The sequence below is a fragment of the Macrobrachium rosenbergii genome, chromosome 37, assembly GCF_040412425.1.
Source record: "Macrobrachium rosenbergii isolate ZJJX-2024 chromosome 37, ASM4041242v1, whole genome shotgun sequence".
NCBI lineage: Eukaryota > Metazoa > Arthropoda > Malacostraca > Decapoda > Palaemonidae > Macrobrachium > Macrobrachium rosenbergii.
This window is the reverse complement of record NC_089777.1, coordinates 14,789,345-14,812,993: the sequence shown is the minus strand read 5'-3', so window position 1 is coordinate 14,812,993 and position 23,649 is coordinate 14,789,345. Positions and strand designations below refer to the sequence as shown.

Below are 23,649 nucleotides of genomic sequence, written 5' to 3'. Positions count from 1 at the left end.
TTTCCAAAGAAACACTAAAAAAACAGGTTTCCATCTTAGAGAAACCATATTAAGGAGGTTTTCATTATAGAGGTGTTCAAAGAGTCTAACTTTGGAGAAGGTACGCAAGTCTCTCTCTCTCTCTCTCTCTCTCTCTCTCTCTCTCTCTCTCTCTCTCTATATATATATATATATATATATATATATATATATATATATATACATATATATATGTATATGGATCAATATATTTATACCGTACATGAAATGCGTGTTTGTGTAGCCCAGCACGGAAAGAGAAGTGCAGAAGTAAATTATATATTAATAATAATAATAATAATAATAAAACACTTCTGTTATAGTGACAGAAGGTTTGCGTCGGAAGGGGCGAGTCCAGACAACTTCATCGAGCTTCTCATCCGCTTCAACATCTTATACTGCACTTCCGAACAGTCTCTCCCGGTGGCCTTGATAAGATCCGTGCACCGGTTGCATGTTGATATGGTATGTCGCGATTTCTAGACGTCAATTTATTTCCTGTTCTCTTCGTTCTCTAGTTTTCGTCAAACTTCAATCTGAGTTATTTTATTCAATTAGCTGAACATTATGTGTATCGGAGCTTAATATTGTGCAATATTTTGAACTTATTTATAACAGAAGGTAGGCCGGCGGACTAATGTAAAATATCTAGACAGAAATTTTGCCAGTTCATCTAGGAGAGAAAAATATTTCTTCCTTGATGATAAACAGTGAATGAAATGAAAGCTCCTTAATCATGCAAATAAATGCAAAATTTGGTTAAGGAAAAAATCAAATGGATTGTAGTACTAGCTAGGCCTTTGAAGAGGTGGCTTCAAACTCCATTTCTGTATGCGTTGCTTGTAAGACTTTGAATATCTAAGCCTTTTTGTGACTGCTGCGTCACCCTAGAGGTGCCGTTATTATTATTATTATTATTATTATTATTATTATTATTATTATTATTATTATTATTATTATTATTATTATTACTCAGGGAAACAACATCCGTAGTAATAGTAGTAGGGTGACTTTGCAACGGCACAGTTGACGATTGTGCAACATCGTTCTCTACCAAGGCTGTACAACCGCACACCTCTTAGAAACACGTCCGACCGCGAACCTAAGCAGGCACCGGGACTTTAAAATCATGACTGGGCTGATTGAGTGACCGTTCCTTTAAAAGTCATTCTCCGTTAATGCTTGGTTGTGGGAGAAAAATGAACTCGGAATCGCCGCGGAGCAAGTCATGCGTCGTGACCCCTAATCCCTAAGGGACTTTGGGACTTTACTCTCCTGTCATAGTTGCAGCATCATTTTTTGACACTTGATATGTAGGAAACCGTGTTCGGTTGATTATGTGTAACATAAATCTCACACACATACACAATACTTGCATACACTCGCAAGCACGCACACTTTATATGTATAACAGAATCACGAAAATATGGAACGTGATGAATATATAAATAACAAAGACACAAAATCCACGAAGGATAGAGAAACAATGGAGTGCTGCAAGGCCTTTCGACTCATATATATATATATATACAGTATATATATCTCCTTTGTTGAAACGTAGATGAATAATCAACTCAAGGTGCTGATAAAAGCAGACTTTACAAGACAACACTGACATTGTAAGCCAACGGAGTAAAAAAAAAAAAAGGCATAACAACGTGATGAAAGACGGGAGACGAGAGAGAAGGAAGGAAAGAAACTAAGAGTGAGTGACTCATCCAACCAAGAAGAAGAAGAAAAAGCAGGGATGCCGACAGGAGGGTCATTATGTGTGTCTGCCGGGTAAGCGAACGCTTCAAAATGTATGAGGAAACCAAAAAGTGTTGCTATTGTAAGAGAAGTATACCGATTGCTTTCACAATAACGGGTACTTACGCCTGCTTGATATATATATATATATATATATATATATATATATATATATATATATATATATATATATATATATATATATCGATCCTAATCATCACTAGCAAACCAGTTTTCAAAATCCTATCAGGACAAAGCTGAAGTTTTTACTGTTTGACCGAGGAGTCTTGCTGCTTTGATTTGAATCTATATAAGTCTGATTAACAGAGCGATTTGAGGAATAATAATAGACGCTCTGCCTGAAATGAACTTATAGACTAGAAATAGACCGAAATTTGCGCTGTTGGTACATTAATGGAAAGCCAAAGGCATTAACTATTTCAGTAGACTGAAACTGCTTTATCTTATACGGAACAGCAGAAATAGGCCCATGAGCAAAGATAATAGACAGACGATAATGCATAAAGGGAATATTTTAAAATAAGGTCACTTTGTAGAAAGCTCAGAGCAGCAAGTGAATGGACTGGCCGGTAAACGCAGGTACTTAATGTATGTGGTAAACGAAACAAGAATACTACCAATCAGTGACGTAACTAACGTTAGTGGCGCCCGGGGAGGGCTCTGAAAGTGCTAAAAACGTACATTTTAAGCCTTAACTCAATTATTCATTTATTTCATAAACCTAAAACAAAAACAAACAAAAGAGCACACCAGATGTACAACGGAACCTTACGAGCTTTGTCAGAAGCGAATTCGCTAATAACAACATCAAAGCCCAACTGATTAGTAATTTCATGCGCTGTTGACAATATCGCGAGGTCTGACAGTCTAAGCTGACTCATAGTTGATCTCAGCTTTTGATTAGTTTTAACTTGGAGAAGCTTCTCTCACAACTGGGAACACTTATTCCGGAGTTTAAGAACAGTCTCAACATTATAACAATATTTGGAGCACAGATATCAAGGTTGAACTGTTGAAATAACTGCAGAAGCGCAAGCGGTCCTCCTTCAACAACGAGGTATACTAGAAAATCTAGAATTATGCCAGACCAGACCTGCTCAAAAGATGCCAGAGTGTCGCCTTCCAGCTTCGTTGAATAAAGACAAAGTTTCACCTAATTAAATGCTCATGTAGTCACACACAAGGTACTCGTTTGGAACAACTGAATCCAGGTAAAAAAAAAGTCACAGGAAAAAAAAAGTCACATTAATCTTTCCTAGTTAGTGACCCCCAAGGGTTTTAACCGGGTGTGTATCCACCTTTGCGGCGTGTTTAGTACAAGCCCGTTGGGAATGACCGTAAAAACATAAACAAAAGACTGTAAATATCGTAAAGATAATGACCCCCAAGAAATATTAGTCCTGGATAACGACCCCCGAAAACCCTTGGGGGTCACTATCTAGGAAATCTCCAAAATATTTTCTCTTATTACTTTAATTGCCGTCATAAATTAATGTGACTTTTTTCCCTGTGACTTTTTTCCTAGCCAAAATTGTGGCTATTTTCTGTGACGTTTTTTCCTATGACTTTATTACCGGCCACCGGAACAACTTGCAGTGTAAAGTAATGCTATGTATAGAGTTTATGTCGAATAAACATTTTGTTGACAAACAGTTAAATCTGTCAATAAGAACGGTTCCTCTTGATATTTTTTTCCTCTGTCGAGTGAGAACGGCAATGCACTGGATATCTAGACTGACACGTGACTATGTGGGGAGAACCCATGAGTCTGTTAAGCTCTCTCTCTCTCTCTCTCTCTCTCTCTCTCTCTCTCTCTCTCTCATGCAAGATGTTGTAAGTGCGATGATAAATCTGAATCATATAATTTCTTTCTCTCTACCCAGAAACACCAGTTCATACGTAACTATTATCATTATTATATTATATTTCTGTTATTATGAACATTAAAGAAACTTATGCATTGCAGAGATAGTCACGTAAAGATGCAAAAAAATGTACTAATTTTTCACTCTGTTTCTCTCCATATATATATATATATATATATATATATATATATATATATATATATATATATATATATATATATATATATATATATATATATATATATATATATATTACAGTGGTCAGTGATACATTTTCACTTGTTGGACATTTAGAGCGCAGTAACATAACACTGCAACCCTCATCTCAGTTCCTCATTGGACGGGTCGATATCGTACTCGGCTAGCATTCTGCTGGGCCCGCCGCGTTCGAGTCTCCGACCAGCCAGTGAAGAATTAGAGGAATTTATTTCTGGTGGTAGAAATTCATTTCTCGCTATAATGTGGTTCGGATTCCACAATAAGCTGTAGGTCCCGTTGCTAGGTAACCAATTGGTTCTTGGCCACGTAAAATAAGTCTAATCCTTCGGGCCAGCCCTAGGAGAGCTGTTAATCAGCTCAGTGGTCTGGTTAAACTAAGGTATACTTTTTATTTTAACCCTCATCTCTCTCTCTCTTGAGTATATATTGTTGTAAGTGACTTTCATTTCTTTCGGAAATGTTTATGTTATACAGGAAGCTTCAGGCATCTTACGGAGTCAGCATGTCTAACCGTCCGGCGGTAGAATTATTTTCCATTGGGAGTGGCAAGGGAACCCTCTTTTCAGACAAGTGGCACTTAAAGTGTAACGCAACACAGAATAATGAGGCACTTGATGTCGTTTTTGTTTCATCCTGTGACTCGGCAACAACGAGAACGAGCATTTCAAACAAAGGAAAAAGTTGCATCGGTCTAGAAAGACAATCGGAACGCACAAAAGATTCATATTTTAGCGGGTATGATTCATTCTTTCTCTCTCTCTCTCTCTCTCTCTCTCTCTCTCTCTCTCTCTCTCTCTCTCTCTATTTTATGCCATAGGTAAAACTACCGTAGTATTACTTTTGTCTAGCATAAAAAAAAAATCGTAAATAAAATGACAGCAGATATAGCTCAAGCGTTGGCATAATTTTGACGACCAGAAATAAATATCTTAAGCCTTTGCTTCTTTGCCCCAAGATTTGTCAGACCGATGTATATGGATTTTTCCAGAACATTTATATTTCTAAATTGATTAACCACTCCACAAGAGATTAAGATTTTACAATCGTATGACTCATTAAAAGTAATTCACGAAGAATATCAAATCTGGAATTTTTTTTATCTTATTTTCTGGATTGAATGCATCAATGTGCAGAACACGAAAAAAAATTACTGGTATATGTGGAACTTCTATAAGTTCTTTATGTTTTATATTAGGCTGATCTTTTATCAGCACGGATTCTTGCTCCAGGAAAAGCCCGTCGCAAAAATCATCTTATGACATTCTAAAATGAGTAACCAAAAACGTTATTGAGCTAGGCACCCGCTGTAAGTACTTAGGGGTTTTTGTAACGGTCAAAAAAGGCTGTCAGAGGTAAGACTGCATATATAAAAACAATAATAAGTGGGAAACTTTTCACTTTAATGATATATATAAGTGAACATGGCAGACACGCCAAACATAGACAGCTATTTTAGGAGCCTCAGTAACCCTGAATCAAGATTGATCTGGTATCTGAACTTTGCTTAGAATCAAGGTACGAAGAGCAGACTGTGGACCTTACTTTGAACTATTCATGTGATTACGTAACGTTAAAGAGAAAGCGCTTAAATGACGTCACATCTTCATTTCTTGTCTCTGTCCAGATAATTAATTCATCGAAATGAATTAAGGCTCAAAACGACAAAGCACGATGGAATTTACGGCTAGAAGTTCATTGTTTTGGTTCAAACCCTCAGCTTCGTGCAACATCCGGTAACAGTCGTTGTAGTACTATGCATCCCGGAGGCGCTCCTCTGCCCCGGAAAATATAATGAAACTACCTCTGAATTTTGTGTTGCAATTCGGTATTTTATAGTACGATATATTTTCAGAATTTTCTGCTCTTGCATTTATGTGACGGCTTAATTTTGTTCCATCTAGCATTGGTACAATATTTTTTTTATTTTTTATTTATTTTTTTTTCGTTGGGGTCAATCCCTTCAGTCACCAAAAAATGTTATATGATCTTCCCTAAACATTCTCATGTTTTCTCTTCCATATCCATCTACAATGAAATTGAACTTGCATGAAGCGATACACTAAAATAGAAAAAGTAAAATATATATATATATACATTTTTTTGTCTTTTCCTCATAATTAAATGTAACTTTAAAAAATAAAAAACAAAGTTGAATACGACCCTTGATCTAAAATAGAGGTGGTGGACTGGCATGAATGCTACGGTTTATTTCGTGCTCTTGAGAGAGAGAGAGAGAGAGAGAGAGAGAGAGAGAGAGAGGGGGAGAGAGAGAGAGAGGTGAAACAATTATGTTGCGCGAAACAATTCAAAATTTAAATATAATAAGGGGATATTTACTTCTGAGCTATCGCATTGCAACGCAGCACAGAGACGCTGCATTACTTTAGAGAATTTTTTTTTTATTAAAACAAGGACATGATTAAATGATAAAGGTAGAGTTTTAAAAATCTAGCCATGGTTATAAAGTGAATATTATGTAATTGGCAACAGTAAACTTAAGTATCGCAGAGTTGTAACCTGCGGCGACCATCAACCTATAACCGTCTTTCTGTCTCTGTCTCTCTCTCTCTCCCCACGAACTTTTAAGCACTTAACGAGTTGAGGAGGTAGAGATAACTTAAGTACGGTTTACATTATACAAAACTGAGACCCGAATCGTAGGTTGTAGTCCGCTGATACCCCCCTTCGGTCTATTTATAGGGTTTGGTATTTGAAAGAGCCGTTGGGGGAAGACAGTCACGGTACCCATAGCAGTGCTATGGCAAACCCTACTCTATAGTACTGGCGTACTGCGCAGCAGAAGTTGATGCCGATTGTCTAAAAGTAGCGTTGGTACTGAAGTTATCGATAGGATAAATGAATCAAGTTGACTGGTTAATGCAACTTGACTTTTGAACTGCGACGAAAATGCAGAAGATTGAAATCCCGCTAGTTAGCGTGACTGGTAGATATTAAAACAAAAAAATGTCTATTTCAACTATAATTTACTCTCGGCAAACTTTTCTAGGGTACTTGTCTTAAAGATTGTGTAAATTTTTCACTAAAGCTTTTGAGGAACCAATTGAAAAATGACTACATAGTTAGATTATGGTATTAATTTACTAAAATAAAAAAATAAAACATTCGGAGGAATTTGGAAAGCCGGTTATACTTAGGAAGAAAACAGGATGTTTTGAATGTCTAGACTCATATTGCAACGACTCCTAGCTACGTCGTCATTATCCGGTTGGTCCTTGAAATGCTATAGTGACGAACAGAAAAAATCCTTAAAGGTACTCCAGGACATATCGTAAAACGTAAACTAGACGTCAGTGAATTTCAACCAATCACGCTAAACGAGTTGTTGGAGAGACTTTCGTCTCGTTTTGAAAAGTTTTATTCTACGAATTCATTCTAACCGTTTCGGCGTAGTGTCTGAAGAAGACTTTGCAACATTAATGTTGAAAAACTTGCTCCAGGCCTGTAATGACAGCCATTGTAAAACGTGTATTTCTGCTATACATATTCCAGGTAATCAACTTGGTCCTATGCGGTTAATGGTAAAAGCAACAATGAAAGACAAAATGAAAAGAAATACGTAAATGAAATGTTTTATTCCTATATATATATATATATATATATATATATATATATATATATATATATATATAACTTGGGGTGCGCCATACATACAAAATACGTTCAAGAACGTTCAGTATATAATTCTAATATCAGTGAAGGCCGTTCATGCAGAGATCTATGTCGAAATCGTGGCCAGCGTTCAAACTGCAAAGCGGGTTCGTTCACCGGCCGTTCGAATTCGCCACCTGTGTGAAGGTTTGAATCCTGGGCGGGAAATGTGAAATGCCCCTTCCTTGAAATACCCATATCCGTTGCGGTACTTATGGGTAGTCCAAGTTTTAAAAATCTTATGCATCTCACAATGAAACTGAATGATGGCTGTGGAGTACTTTTGTACCGTAAGTTTATATTTATTAAATGTTACTTGTGGATTACACGGAATGAATATGCTCTTATTATATAATACGAACACAAAGATAAGAGTGCGGGAATACGGATGATCAGATCTTATACAAGCGGAGCCTCTTAAACTTTATATACTGTACAAGTAAGTTCTACCTTCATAGTGTACTACGTAGGACTAACTTACAAATTTCAGTCAATACTTTTTCCCCACTTCTTCTGTTAACTGTAAGCACATATTAAAACGCGTGCGTGATACTTTTGTTGAACCTGGAATCAGTTTAATGCTTTTGTTGAACCTGGAATCGATTTAAAGCTTTTGTCGAACTTGGAATCTGTTTAAAGCTTTTGTTGAAGAAAATATAATGCTTACCTACTTGTATTTCTTTCTTTACAATCAACATACCATGTCTAAGGTACTTTATATGAGAATGTTGAAGTAAATGACGAATTTGATGAATAAAATAAGCAGAAAGTGTATATAGGACTAAGATTCACAGAGGCAAAGGGTGGCGAATGGGTTGACTGCACACCTTGACCCTCTTCTGCCGAGAGGAACTGTTAACATTGCCCAAGTGCATTGCAGTTCGGTCCCAGTAAGAGAGAGTAAACAACTTCTTTAAGTTGTTTACATTTTGCATTTAATTGCCCCACTGAGCTGTCATGACTGAAAATCTGGACGGTTTTACATTTCTCAGGATTTTTATCGATGCATTCATAGTTTTTAAATGCAAATGAAGCACTTAGCAGTTAATTTGGAATTGATTGATTTTTACCCACATCCTTGGGAGATTCGAGGACTGACAATCATCTGCGGCTTCGAGCTGACCCATAGGGATTTAGGGGGGCCTTCGTGGGTACGCCATCTTGACTAGGACTAGTCAAGAGACTGCAAACCGCAGTCGAGGATGACCAAGCCATCTTCTAGAAGGTTTCTTCTCCCCCCATAGTTGCATTCTGCCTTTGGCCATATCTTAGTACCTGTTGACATCCACGAAATCTACTCTTGTTCAGAGATTGATTAATAGAGTACTCTATTAATCCTGTTCAGGCTATCGCAAAAATCCCTACGCAACTTTTTCTTCGCAATCCTGCTAAAAAAAGGCGACTGACCAAATTAAAAGATGATGAATATAAGCCATACCCTGTAAAGGGTAAATAATAAAGAACTGGCAGATGAAACTCAGATCGTCTTAAAATTCTAATTGCATGTTCTGAACAATTTCACAGGATTTTTATAAGAATATAACTGAGGGCCCTTTTCGCAATGGACAAACATGATTACAGTCCGTTAGTCCGAAGGCCCGATAGTCCGAAGGTCTAAGCCGGCATTCCGAGGCAAGCGCCCCCCACCCCCGCCTGATTAATCCCCCCGCCTCCACGGCTAATACGGCAAAATTGTAACCAGTAAACACCCCTAGGGTACGTTATGTTGGTATTTTTATGGGTGTTTACTGGTTACAATTTTGCCGTATTAGCTATGGAGGGGTGGGGGGCTGATTACAGTCCGTTGGACTATCGGGCCTTCTGACTTTCGGGCCTGCTGACTTTCGGACTATCGGACCTTCGGACTATCGGGCCTTCGGACTATAGGGCGGTCACCACAAACATGGCCGCCACCAGTTGCCTTAGTGTGAAAAGCCGGGCAACTACAGGTAACCGGTGTCCTCCACCGACTTGGTTTGTTGTGATTGTCAATTGAGATTGTGGTATCAAACGATGGGCCATTTCTGTTTGCCTTGCTGGTCAAGAAGAAAGGTACTCAGATGAAAATACACGTGCATCAGATTTTATGGTCTAGGATTGACAGAGGTCTGCATCACACCCTGTATAGTGATTTATGCGCTGAAAAGAAAATTTTAAGTACTTCCGTATGTCCAGACCATCGTTTGAAAGACTTCACAGTTTCAAGTAAGGAATGACATCACAGGGGTTGATACAAAAGTGAGAAGCGTTAGGCGAGGAGAGAATAGCTGTAACTTTGGGGTAAGTCTTAAATTTTTGCTAGGATCTCACATTATTAAAATTACCAGACCTATTTGGAATCTTTATTTGTCAAAAAGTACAGTACTTGGCTACAGTGTAATACAGTTTGAGACGCACTGTTTAATATAAACTAAATCTCTCATTGGGCTGCTGACATCGGAAACGGCTTTTGACAGTAGCGGCGCAGTTGTAGGACTAGATTCCACATTGTAGTATCTATTTTGAGCTGGTTGGTTCAGATGACTTCCACGAAATGTTTGATGCTGGGCAGAGCGTAATAGAGATGGGTGAAAAATAAGAGGTGCTTGATACTGTATGGGCTGTGGCCGCTTGACAAACCTGTTGTGCTTGGGAGATGGCGGCGATAATGTCCGATTTCAGCTTGAGCTTTCTGTCTACAGGCACCTTGCGCAATTCTGAAACGAGGGACAGCAAGAACAACCTGTCCTCGTCGTTATCGAGTGATGCTTGTTGACTTTCTTCAACAATTCTAGTCTTAAGAACCTCGTCGAGTTCATCATCATCGCTATTTTTTCTCTTCCTAGACTGATTATGACGCTGTTCCTTGGCCACCCCAGTTTCTTTTGTCTGTATTTCACAACTTATATCCTGTGCATTTTCATTTTCATTCTCCAGACTTGCGTCTTCGTCCTTAGTGCTTGCAGTCTGTTTACAAACGGTCTCAAGGAATCGCAGGATTTCAAAGTGCACGTACTGCTTCCGACCAGTTGCACCCGTTCCACTTTTTTCTTTCCTCTTCCTCAAAAGCTCTCGAGAGTAGCAAGATCGAATACCTTTCCACTTCTTTTGGATCATTGTCACTGAAACAGAGTGAAATCATACTCATTAAAAATGTACACGGACAAACTTTTTTTTCATTGTGCAAGCATACATGCGCACGTGAGTAGGTGTAAGCCTGTGTAGGTGTATGTGTGAGTGCCTGTGTCTTGATTAAATATAACTGTTATAGGTGTTTGGGTTCCGGGGCAAGTAAGACTGACCAACACAGACTGGACATATATCTACCATGTCGAACATCATACGGAAAGTGTGCAAGTCTATCTGGCTGCAAATGAGGCCAGTTTGTTTTCCTGAAATGACAGAACAACCTTGATAGGAAACTGTTTGTTAGTTTTACCAAGGACTCAATTGCCTCATTGCCTCGCTGCCTTGGATGGCAAACTCATCAAGATCATTTAGTCCAACAGACGGTGGTTCTTTGTATTACAATTACCAAAAGTTACTTTTCGATTTTGCTTATTGCCGTATGTGGTGCGTCACTTAAGTTAAAGTTCATTGCTGTAGGCGCTCATGGGAAGTCCTCGGATCTTGAAAACCAAACCCTGGACAGCCCTGCTCAACTGGATTCGTACATAGGCCTATGTTTGCATTTGTGGCTGATGAAGCTTTTGGACTTTCTCAACACATGTGAGGCCGTATATTGGTAAATTTTTTAATGAAAAGAAACGAATATTTAATTACAGAATTTCACGGGGCCTCAGGTACACTGAATACTCGTTTGGAATATTGGCAAACAAATGGCGCTCATTTCATTGACAACTGGTAGAGAACATTGTCAAAGTGTGTTGAGTTTTAAATAACTGTACGAGAAAGAGAAGGCGTTCAAACTGAGGACACTTTGACTGTTGAATATAGAATTTAGGCCAAAGGCCAGACACTGGGATCTGTGAGGTATTTCAGCGCTGCAACTGAAATTGACAGTAAAGGGTTTGAAAGGTGTAACAGGAGGAAAACCTCGCAGTTGCACTACGAGTCACTTGTCAGGAGAAGGTGGAAAGTAAGATGGAAGAAAGAGAAAATGAAAGGAGGTACAGTAAAAGTAACGAAAGGCGTTGCAGCTAGGGGCCGAAGGCACGCTGCAAAGAAGCTTAAGTAGTGCCTACAGTGCACCGCTGTCGAAGGCCAGCACTTTGCGAGACAAACTTGCAGACCATTTTGAGAGTGACAGAAGTGCAGTTCACCGATAATTAGAACGCATTCAGAAATAAGGGAACCTAGTTGTGCAAACAGTTTTTCACTGTTTAACGCTTAAGAATCCTCATACTCCTTTAGAAGAGGAAAAATAGTTTTAAAATGTACAAATTATATTACAAACATGGTAAATGTGGTGTTGTTATCTTGGAGCAACTCTTAAAATCTGTAGTTTAATGACAGTTCAACACCTTAGGGGGTAGCGCCGTCAGTACACCTCACGCGGTGCACTGTAGGCATTATTTAAGGTTCTTTGCAGCGTGCCTTCGGCCCCTAGCTGCAACCCCTTTCGTTCCTTTTACTGTACCTCCTTTCATATTCTTTTTCTTCCATCTTACTTTCCTGAACCCTCTCCTAACAATTGATTCATAGTGCAACTGCTTTGAGGTTTTCCTCCTGTTACACCTTTCAAACCTTTTCCTGTCAATTCCCGTTTCAGCGATTAATGACCTCATAGGTCCCAGTGCTTGGCCTTAGGCCTAAATTCTATATTCAGTTCAATTCAATAACGGTTTAATGCGGTTTACTTTGAACCTCGGTAAGTAATCTGTCATAAGCACTGGTGATTTTTATTTGATTCCTAACATAATGGACGAATGGTTAAACAACAGTATAAAATAAGAATCGCGCATGAAAATTATCAAAGCCTATCTTGATGGATCCAGTTATAACCGAAGTTAAAAGCTGTGGGCAATTAGACAAAACTGAAAGATAGTCAGACATGCCACTGCACTCACCAACTTCGTTTCTCTCGGCCAGGGGTCTGTCTTCGAACTCGGGAATGAAGTTCGCTATGATTTCCTGCCAGGCCTTCCTCTTCTCCACCTTGTTTCCGTATCCTTCGCAACACGTATCCCAAATGGCGGGTCTCTTTTCAATTTCGTAAATGAAATCTTCGGTGTTCACCTTGTCCTCCACCATTTTCGAAATGACTTTCATCATCATAGTAGTATTGATCTCTCGGAAGCCCGGGTAACAATGACGACGGGTGGCGGCAACCGGTGGCGCCGTGCGAAAGCTCTAATTTTGAAGCTTCACAGCGAATGGCGCCGTGAGTACTGGCGGCGGCCACTGGCTGTGGAGCGAGCAACCGTCATACCGCTGTTGCCGGCCCAGCAACTGCAGTTGCCATCGGATGAAAGGCTCCATTATGGCGGAACAGTGGCCGCCACCGGTTGCCCAGTGTGAAAGGGTCCCTTTACACCGCTACTACGATGTGCAGTTAGAGTAGCAATAGGTTGGCGAAGTTGAGCGGCAAGAAATTAATAGTCGCCTCGCGTCCATCTAACGTAGTTCTGCTCTGAAATGTCTAGCGTGATAGAACGCTTAATCTCTCCAGGGAATTCTTGATTATGTTCTATCTCTCTCTCTCTGCCGAAGATGTGTGAAAGAACATTTTATTTTGCACTTTTTAATAACTTAAAAAGGGAGAAGAAGAAGTAGAATGTCTTCTCAAAATTCATTCAGCGTTTCGCAGTGATATTATCACTGAAGTAATGTACCACAGATCCACATTTGGCTTTATCTTAATTAACGCCTGCCCACAGGGGGAACCACTGACTGACTCATAGTACTAAATCGCATGGGGCTGACCCAAAGACTTGCTAGTGAATGAAAGGACAAGATGTAGGAAGTAAGAGAAAATAGTGTAAAGTAAAAGGCATTAAACAATGCAGTTAAGGGACGCGGTAAAGAACCTTGGGAAGGAAAAAAAAACTTTTTTGTTGCTTTCAGTGGTTGGTGCGTTTTACCCGTTTTCTAGAGCGTCAGCATCTACTGCGTTTGCTGTTGACGTGCCAATTATAGTCGCACGCAGACCGGTGCAAGAGATCTTTCCCGGTAGTGTTACTGAGAAGAATTAAGTTTCTGCGTCTGAGTTTTGTAACCTGGTTCAATTGCTTCTCGTTTATTTACTATACATGCATTTATTCTCATTTCTTGTTATTCACACAGAGCTACATGTCTCCCCTGTCTGCGTACATTGGAATTCTGTCTGTCAAAACTTCCTTTGTAAGATAACCAATGGCGTTGTTGCTTTGTTTGTAAGATTGCATGAGAATTACCTTACAAGTAATGACAGTCGTGACTCACTAACTCCAAGAGCTGAGTGTTATCTCTGTTACCTGTTTAAATCGACGGATATCCACTATCACACCCGCACTCCAGAATACGACAAAAATAATGCCTGAGATAATAACTTCGAGTTTTTCCTGTTGCGAGTCAGTCAGCCGTATTTTCGAGGCAAAGCTCACAGCTCGTTATGTTCAAATCTAGGAGACTTAGCTTACATTCTACTCAAGAATGGTAGACCGAATCCAGGTGAAAAAGTCACAGGGGAAAAAAGTCACATTAATTTCTCCTAGATAGTGACCCCCAAGGGTAAAATTTTAACCCGGTATGTATCCATCTTTGCGGCGTGTTTAGTACAAGTCCGTTGGGGATTTCAGAAAAACATAAACAAAAGACTGTAAATATCATAAAGATAATGACCCCCAAGAAATATAGTGAACTTTTCCCCTATGACTTTATTACCGGCCACCATAAATTAATGTGACTTTTTTCCTGTGACTTTTTCCAGGACAAAATTGTGACTTTTTTCCTGTGACTTTTTTTTTCATTTGACTTTATTACTGGCCGAGGCACGTGGCTGGCAATGTCATCCATTTACAAAAAAGGGGAAGAAGGGATAATATAAAAAAATCACGTACTACTGTATATATATAATATATACATACATATATATATATACGTATATATATATATATATATATATATATATATATATATATATATGTATATACAGTATATATATATGCCATGGAAAGGCAGGTGTTATGTGTCTAGTTCTAAGAGATTCAGCCAACGTGAAAACCTGGCGACGTTCTGGCCGGAGATATATTTTTTTTATGATAATCAGGCTTTTAAAGGGTTTTTATCAGTCGTCCATTGACCTCCCAAGAGAATCGTGTTAGTCTGACTCATGGTATCAGAATCTAGAATCTATCAGATGTGACGAAAACCACTTGTAATTGATAAAAATATATATATACTTTTATCAGTTTTAATGTTAATTTTATATGGTTAAAAACTCGTGGATTCTCTGGTATAGTTAAGTCAGTCTTGTGATTATTGACAAGTGTATTTGCTGGTCGAGATATTTCTAAATATGTTCACTAAGATTGAGGAAATGTAGAACAACCAAGTCTATTCTTTTGTCTGTTGTTGCAATTGAGCATTCAGTTATAATAATAATAATAATAATAATAATAATAATAATAATAATAATAATAATAATAATAAGAGAAAGCGATGCGGAGATTTAACACGTAAGTACCATCAGGGTAGGCTATTGTCTAACAGCTGTGGCCACGGTGACTAATCACTGAAACGCGCCTGACACCAGCTGTTGGAATATTTGCTTGATAATACACTCCTATATCTTTAATATGACCATTCCCCAGTGCATTTAGAAGCGGAGTCCCTGCGTGTTCGTTGATGAAATAAATCTCGCCATGTTTATTCATTGAAAAATACAGCTTTTCATCCCCCTCCCATCCGTCACGTGTTGCTTGCGCGGGGCTCCCAACAACGGTCGTTGATGTTTATGATGAGTTATCGCCGAGTCTTCCTTGGCGTTCTCTATTTAGGTTGTTTTGACGATTTTCCATCGAGATAGCGAGGGAAAGTAAGGAACACTGTTGGCGCAGGACGCCTGTGAACATCTGCGAATGCATTATTCATAAATATTTGTGGATATTTTCTGTGGACACGCGAGCGCGAGCAGACATAGACCAGGCTGACAACACACCTTATATATATATATATATATATATATATATATATATATATATATATATATATATATATATATATAGAGAGAGAGAGAGAGAGAGAGAGAGAGAGAGAGAGAGAGAGAGAGAGAGAGAAATTGATATTATGGATAACGATCTTTAGTGCTGTAGCTTAAGTCTTACTTGAGCCGACCAATGCCACATTAACACTGTACTTTAGGTTTCTTCCCCCTAATAGATGACATAACGTTTGTTCTTCATCTGAAGACAACAAAATCATGGATATCTCTGATACAGTCTTGATACGAAATCTTGTAAGATAGGAGACATATGATTATCAAAATTACATCACTTTATCGAGGTTCTTTTGAGCAGATACAAGCTCGTTGTAGGCCTACATAACAGTACCCTTCCGTGCTCCATGTAAAGTGACCTTTTGATTATATATAATTATCTTTTATGTCTGTAAGCGGTTTAGACCTAAAAGACAACAGTATGCGAGACTAGTAAATGCTAAAACTGATGAATAGAAGTGGATCCGTTTAGTGGGCCGGTTGAAGACTAAACACGAGAACTTAAAATAAGCGTGGTCGATTCAAGATACCGATTTGTGTAAATATTTTTCTCTACTTTAAATATCCACGTTATTTTTTAAAGTAATTTTACTTTCTAGATAATGATGATGATGACGAATCGAAAATTAGACCAAACCGAAACGCTGGAAAGAACCTGGGGCTTAATAGAATGTCGATCCCAGAGTGAAAATGATAACCATTATAATGATTTCTTTGTTATTTCCACTTAAGCGACCAGCTGTGCAGAAAGAGATCAAAGTGAAGGCATAAAAACTGAACATTCCCCTTTCTCTATCTCTCTCTCTCGGCATTTCCTCTTCAGAACTGATAGACAGCAGTGATAGGTTGTTTTGTTTCACCCCCCGTATAAGGCAGGCAAATGTAAATCACACGGCGGGTGACGTCATCAGCAAACGCTCCCATAGCTGGGAGGCACAGACAAGGCCAGGAATATCATTAGGCTTCGGTTATGGAGAAATGCGACATCTAAACGAGACTGAGAAACGCATTGTATTATTCCATCACGAGCTCTAAATTCTTACCATTTGGTCCTTTTTACGTAAGAATGTAAGGTGTGATGTATAATGAAATGAGAAGCATTTTTATGTATATCAGAGATTAATGGTGTATTTTACACCATTAATCTCTACTCAAGAAGATTTTGGTTTTAGCCATTGGAGGGTCCTAGACTGGACCGTGGTTATAACGGTACACTTATACACTAAACAGTAAGCGGCAGTTAGCAACTGAGTGGTCAGGGTTCTCGTACTCTCTCTCTCTCTCTCGTGCCTACTGAACTAAGCCCTCATGAATACAGAATAGCCAGTGTGTAGGATTTTTGTAATATATCTTGTTATGGATGAGGTCTATTTCCACAGCGTTCAGAAATAATGGCAGGGAAGTGTGAAAGGAATTAAGGAGCCACAGCTTTTTAAATTTTTTTATTACATTAATAACAAATGGAAGTGAAAGAACAGTCGATTCGATTTTTCTTCCGATTTCAAACATATCGCGTCTGAGAAATGTTTATATATAAATTACATATATAAAATCGAGTAAGCTAAATCCAGCCAACCTATTCAGCAGTCACAGCATTATTTAAATGGCTCCTTACCGTCGTCGCTGCTTTAAAGAACCTAGACGCCTCTCACCCATTTATGAGTCTTATTTTACTTTTTTTTCTTATTTATTCATCTCTAAGACGAGGCAGTAATCATCTCAATCAAATGTGCGAGCACATTCGGAGAACCATACACACACATGCAGATGATTCAGCGACATTTTACATTGGACAGTATAGAAAATTTAATGTCACAGAAACTTCCCGGTAGAACACCAGGCAGCCATTGGCTTTTGGCATATACGATGATCTGAAAAAGCGAAATAACTGGTAAAGAACTAACGAGAAACAGTCGTTCTGTTGCTTGCAGAGGACCAACGCCTCCCAACAATGAATCTGCTTGCCAGGAAGCAGCTCCGAATGCCTTGTGGAAAACTCTTTGGTTAAAGACAACAGGACATTGCCCACAAACCCATCCTCAACCCAGCCACCCAAAGTTGACGCACGCCAGCACAAGCCACTTCAGCGCCCCCACCCCCGCCTCCCTCACCCCGGCAGGAGATACGGTGACCTACTCTTTAGGAGTGAAGAAAGTGATTCCACCTTCAGGATGACTTGACAGCCCATGGCAACTACTGGTTTCGTTAGATCTTGGGCCAAAGGCCCCGTGTGATGGTCGTTGGTCCGGAAAATAACATCCTTGCGATCTTGCTGAGGTAACCCCGTAGGGGGGTAGTGCCGCCAGTGCACCTCACGTGGTGCACTGTAGGCATTACTTAAGGGTCTTTGCAGCGTCCCTTCAGCCCCTGGCTGCAACCTCTTTCATTCCTTTTACTGTACCTCCGTTCTTATTCTCCATCTGGCTTTTCCACCCTCTCTAACAATTGTCATAAACACCTTTCAAAACTTCTTACTGTCAATTTCCCCTCCAGCGTTGAATGATCTCATAAGTCCCAGCGCTTGGACTTAGGCCTAAATTCTGTATTCTACTCTATTCTCGCTGAGGTAACGAAGTTGCATGCATCAATGAGCGGGAGTGCTCGATGGAACCATTGAGGCAGACCTACTTCATGGTCGACATGAACGATTTCCGGGTCCTCTTTTAAAAACCATCCATAAAACAATGGCATCTTTGTAATATATACATTTTCACACCAGCATTCAATATGAACATCTCGGGATGAAAGTCTGGGTTAGTCACTTTGTTCCTGCCTAGGTAGCCTATCGCCTATAGATCTTCATTTACAGTCTAGACATATCTTTCACTCTCCAATTTCCGTCAGAGGCGTTTTATCAGGCTTGGGAATTAGTTGTCAGGAAAACCTGACCGTTTCCTCAATTGTTCATTAAGGTATTTAGTCTTTCCTGGCAAGATCCGTTGCATTAAAATACATTTTCATTGTCATTCGTTCATATTTCTTATATGTTACACCAAGAAACCAGTAGCAGTACTGTTTATTCTCTAATACGTTTTACATAATTATTCCCTCAATTCTCACTAAAGGCGTAGGGCGAACAATTTACTTAAATTATTGTCTAACTTTACCATCCATGGATGGAATCACTCGCGAGCCAAATCTGAAAATCAACATCTTTCAAGATTCGCCAGAAGGCATTCATTTATCCGTTAATCTCAGATCTCGGATATTGCTCGTCGAAGCAAACTGAAATTTTACGATGAAACGACTGTCGAGGACCAACCGCGTCTCTCTCTCTCTCTCTCTCTCTCTCTCTCTCTCTCTCTCTCTCTCTCTCTCTCTCTCTCTCTCTCTCTCTCTCTCTCTCTCATAGCCATGTTGGCAGTGCGTCTAGCTCACAACTCCTGATCACGTGATGTGGGTTTGTATGTTAGGAAAAATACAAATTTCTGTTTAATTTGTCATATTATCATACACGCTACTTTCTCTTATTCCTGTTTGCCTTTCCCATTGTTGTTAACGCTGATATCTCCCATTTCTCTTCCATTTTCCTTACTTCCTCTTTCTTCATCCTTCTGAAGATTCTTTCAACTATTCCCGCCCCTTCCATATAATTAATACGCATTGCAGCTACCCATTCTCCCTTTCTTCCACATTCTTTATAAACTTTTCTTCTAACTAAGCGACCGGTGTTCGGGTCTCGAACAGGCGGGGGGGTCTGACAGACGACCGCAAGGTCTACAGAATCTCTAGACCAACGTCTAGTTCTAGACCGGTGGTTCTCAACCAGGGGGCGTCAGCAATTTCCAGGGGAGGTGCCAGAACTAGGAAAAAATTAAAGATTCTCTAATTATATTCGTTATTACCTTAACAAGAGTGAGGGACTAATATTCAGAAGTTTATGAAAGAATGCAAACGTATCACCTTATAACGGTAGTTGCCTGTAGGCCTAGTCTGCTACTCTGGTTAGACTCGTTGGGCTTAACACGTTTTGTAATTATTCACTGCCTTCCCTATCCCTGGAAACTCCTTCTCTTTCTCTTTTTTTCCACTTTCCTTTAAATCTGGGAGGGAATTTTACTCGGATACAAGGGGGGCGTGGAGGGAAGGACCAACGTTTAGAAGGGGGTGTTAAGAACCACTGCCCTAGACTTTGGATGACCGCGTTCATTGAACATCCACTTAACATGTGTTGATCTAAACAGTGATTCATGCACCGAGTATCAGACGACAATTGTGGGTCGCAGCTGAGGTGGAGAGAGAGAAAGAGAGAAGAAAAGAGAAATACTCTAGTTGAGTTGTTCCTTTTACCTCCTTCCATATTCTCTTTCTTCCTTCTTACTTTCCACCCTCGCCAAACAATTGATTCATAGTACAACTGCTTTGAGGTTTTCCTCCTGTTGCACCTTTCAGACCTTTTACTGTCAATTTCCGTGTCAGCGCTGAATGACCTCATAGGTCCCAGTGCTTGGCCTTCTGTCTAAATTCTATATTCAATTCAATTCGTTAAGTTATTGTTCTGAAAACCTGGGTTTCTGAAAAATGTCAAAAGCTTTCACAATTCTTTGTATATTCACGCCATCTCTTCCATTTTCTTTGCAGCGATCTCCTAAAGATCTCAAGAGCAGGATGTCGTGCATGTAAATCTCCTATTAACGCCGTGGGTTCTTCATCTATAAAATCTAGAAGTTTGTCCGTGTCCCAATTCCCCCTCCGGGACTTAAAGATCAGCAACGTTTAGTGTGTAAGCATATAATATCACTCTTATTCCTATGCACTCTCATTTTCAAGCGCTGAAATGAAAGTGATACATTCTTCAGTTTGAATAATTGATCTGTTGCAAATGTACTACTTTGACACATTGGCACAACTGTTCCTGAACATCATTATACATCTGGTACTCGTGCTGCTGAGAGCAGTCTTTTTAAATTTTGGTAAAGGTGAGATTTTTTTTTTTGGAATTTGAGCTCGCTTTTCCTCACATCCATCCTGAGAATATGTTAAACATTTTCCAGCATCAGTTAAATATCTCTCGCTACCTGGGAGTCATTGCCCAGCTGACTTGTTCGCTCTTGGCTATCATGTTTTTTCCTAATTTTAACAATGTCTTCTTGTTCGTCGATTCTTTCCTTCAATTCCTCGTAAGATTTACTATCTTCCTTCAGATACTAATTCACGAATACTCTTTAACATCGACATCACGTTACCTTGTAACGCATGAATGTATTTTTTACCCAGAAACCATTTGCTCATACACGTCACCGGACGTAACATTCCGCGACTCAGCAAAGCGGAAAGAGAAGAAGAAGAAGAAGAAGAAGAAGAAGAAAAAAAAAGCTTCCCCACACAACGCCTGACTCACTCTTATACGGCGATGTCAGACGAGCCCATTTTCTCTTAAACTTTTCTAAACAATCATAGTATTTCTGCTTTTTTATGTTTTCCTTCTATAATTGTGGAAGATTGCAGCCACGCTGCGCGATTTTCAATTTTGGCGCCAAAATGAGCTTCCCTGAGGCAAAGTTTTACAGCAGGATGCTGAAAAATGCCGGGAAAATGAGCTCGTTCTGCACACCACCTTATTATTGAGTTGATGTACGTACACGCATGGAATTTTTTCACCATGATGATTAGCCATCAATTTTCTCTGAAGGACAAAATGCATCTTTAAGGTTTCTCAGGCTGTGTCACTGAAGTCTTACGCCAGCAATCCACAGACTCTGTGAGAAAGATGAGTCAGTTTCAGACCTTTTCACAGAGTCTGTGACTCATAGGATTAGCATTGAATTACCCTCGTTCTACAGGGTGTTAGGAAGAGTATGGTTACAGAGAGAGAGAGAGAGAGATTAAACCCTCAAACTTTTCTGACGCCCTGTACTTTGATAGTGTCAGCGGTACGATAGAGTCTCGGGCGTCTTAGATGTGTTCAGATTTCCTGGTGTTATATCAAACACGTAGTTTGGTTATCAGGACGATTTTATCAAACACACTTCATTACTTATCAAATAGGTTGCCATTAGGAAACCGAGGCGGGCAAAATAATCATAACTGCGCCCCGTACTACTCAAGTGCATCGTAAATTCGAAGTAGTGGGTTAATTAAAGCCAGCCATTTATGCCCTTTTCCGAACGCCGCTCGTCAGTGAGATAAGAGGATATTGGTCGAACGTTGAAAAAGTTTCTCTCTATCTTCCTGCTTGGTCGGTGAGTCCACAGGTTCACACCAGGCATCTCATCCTCCTTAAGAGCCTTAATAAACAGAAAAGATTCAGAGACATCTTTGACCCTCATATGATACAACATTTTAATTATTTAAGCAATTTCATGCATCACTCAAATTGTTTTTTTGAAATGGGAAATATCCTAAGGAATTCTGATCCTAACATAAATAGCTAGCAAAATGATTAATCTTTCGTATAATTAAGCCTTATATTCTGAACACCACACGTCCTTGGCATGTTATTTTCATTTGTTTTCCATGTTGCCTCTCTCTCTCTCTCTCTCTCGTTAACCGCCAAGTACTCATGTTGGTCTAAGGCTCTAAGCAGTAAATTATATACCTATACCACCGCAAATTTGGGAAGAGATTGTCCATTGATACCTGTATCAGATATTCATCTTCGTAACAAGATAAACAAGAAATATATATTCTCTTGCCCCCGTAGGGAGGTAGGGCCGTCAGTGCACCTCATGCGGTGCACTGTAGGCATTACTTTGCAGCATCCCTTCGGCCCCTAGCTGCAACCCCTTTCATATCCGTTCTTCCAGCTTACTTTCCATCCTCTCCCAACAATTGTTTCACAGTGCAACTGCGAGGTTTTCCTCCTGTTACACCTTTCAAACCTTTCCACTCTAAATATCCATTTCAGGCGCTGAATGACCTCCCAGGTCCCAGCGCTTGGCCATCGGCCAAAATTCTATATTCCAAATCCACGGAGAAATTGAGGACTAATCTCCAAAGATATGAGTTCTAAAGGTGGCCGGTAATAAAGTCAGGGGAAAAAAGTCACAATTTTGGCTAGGAAAAGTCATGAATTTATGGTGGCCGGTGATAAAGTCACATGGGGAAAATTCACAACATTTCCTGGGGGTCATTATCTTTATGATATTTACAGTCTTTTGTTTGTGTTTTTACGGAAATCGCCAATAGGCTTGTACTAAACACGCCGCAAAGGTGGATATATAACGGGTTAAAAGCCTTGGGGGTCACTATCTAGGAAAGATTATTGTGACTTTTTTTCCCTGTAACATTTTTCCTGTGATTTTTTTCCTAGCCAAAATTGTGACATTTTCCCTTTGACTTTATTACAGGCCACCATAGGATTTACATGAAGCAAAGACTCATTTCAGTCTAAACAAAAAAAAAAAATGCATTTCAGCACAGCAAAGGAAAAGTAATAAGGAAACGCAAATATATGACGCAAAAAAAAACTTTTTTTAAAAATAAAGTAAACAATGGTGTTCTAATAACAATAAAACACATCTGAAATATTATAGGTCTGATAGTTTTCATATAATAATTCTTACGGTGCGACAAATTTTTGAAGAAACTCCGGCCGTTTTCTTGACACTTCTTCCTCGCCCTTTAAATCCATTTGAAAATCGCCGTGTAAATCTTAGTGTACCCTTGCGGCTTCACGTTTTCATTTGATTATCGCCGTGTAAATCTTAGTGTATCCTTGCGGTTTCACGTTTTCATATCGATGTTAGTCGAAAAGACGATGAGAGAGAGAGAGAGAGAGAGAGAGAGAGAGAGAGAGAGAGAGAGAGAGAGAGAGAGAGAGAGAGAGAGAGAGAAAATAGGACCTAAGTTACCGTTATGAGCTCCATATCCTAGACCTAACCGAACACGGACGCGCTCGACGAGGTAATCCTTACACCACGCGCGAAATCAAAGATTATTATTATATTATTATTATTATTATTATTATTATTATTATTATTATTATATAGACAAGATTCAGATGGACTGAAAGATTATGATTGTTGTAAT

The 23,649-nt window shown here is 39.4% G+C and overlaps 2 protein-coding genes across 2 annotated transcripts in view; one reads left to right on the top strand and one right to left on the bottom strand.

The window, feature by feature from the left end:
• The first annotated feature begins 9,470 nt into the window (after positions 1-9,470).
• The window catches only part of Art1 (arginine methyltransferase 1), a 35,072-nt gene continuing 20,893 nt past the window's right edge, over positions 9,471-23,649 (top strand). Inside the window, exon 1 of the mRNA XM_067081592.1 lies at positions 9,471-9,821. The gene's annotated coding sequence lies outside the window, so the exon portion shown is untranslated. The remainder of the gene's footprint in view (positions 9,822-23,649) is intronic.
• On the bottom strand, positions 9,870-13,240 carry LOC136825344 (uncharacterized). Its single transcript, XM_067081594.1, has 2 exons — positions 12,551-13,240; positions 9,870-10,642 (listed from the first exon to the last, which is right to left on the bottom strand). Exons 1-2 carry the CDS (start codon positions 12,756-12,758, stop codon positions 10,038-10,040), a joined length of 813 nt encoding a protein of 270 aa, XP_066937695.1. The 5' UTR covers positions 12,759-13,240; the 3' UTR covers positions 9,870-10,037.

Bases quoted from the DNA above. Each gene is read 5' to 3' on its own strand.
- LOC136825344 (XM_067081594.1), bottom strand. From the start codon at position 12,758: ATGATGATGAAAGTCATTTCGAAAATGGTGGAGGACAAGGTGAACACC. The intron at 10,643-12,550 runs GTGAGTGCAGTG...ACTCTGTTTCAG, and splicing joins GGCCGAGAGAAACGAAGTTG to TGACAATGATCCAAAAGAAG.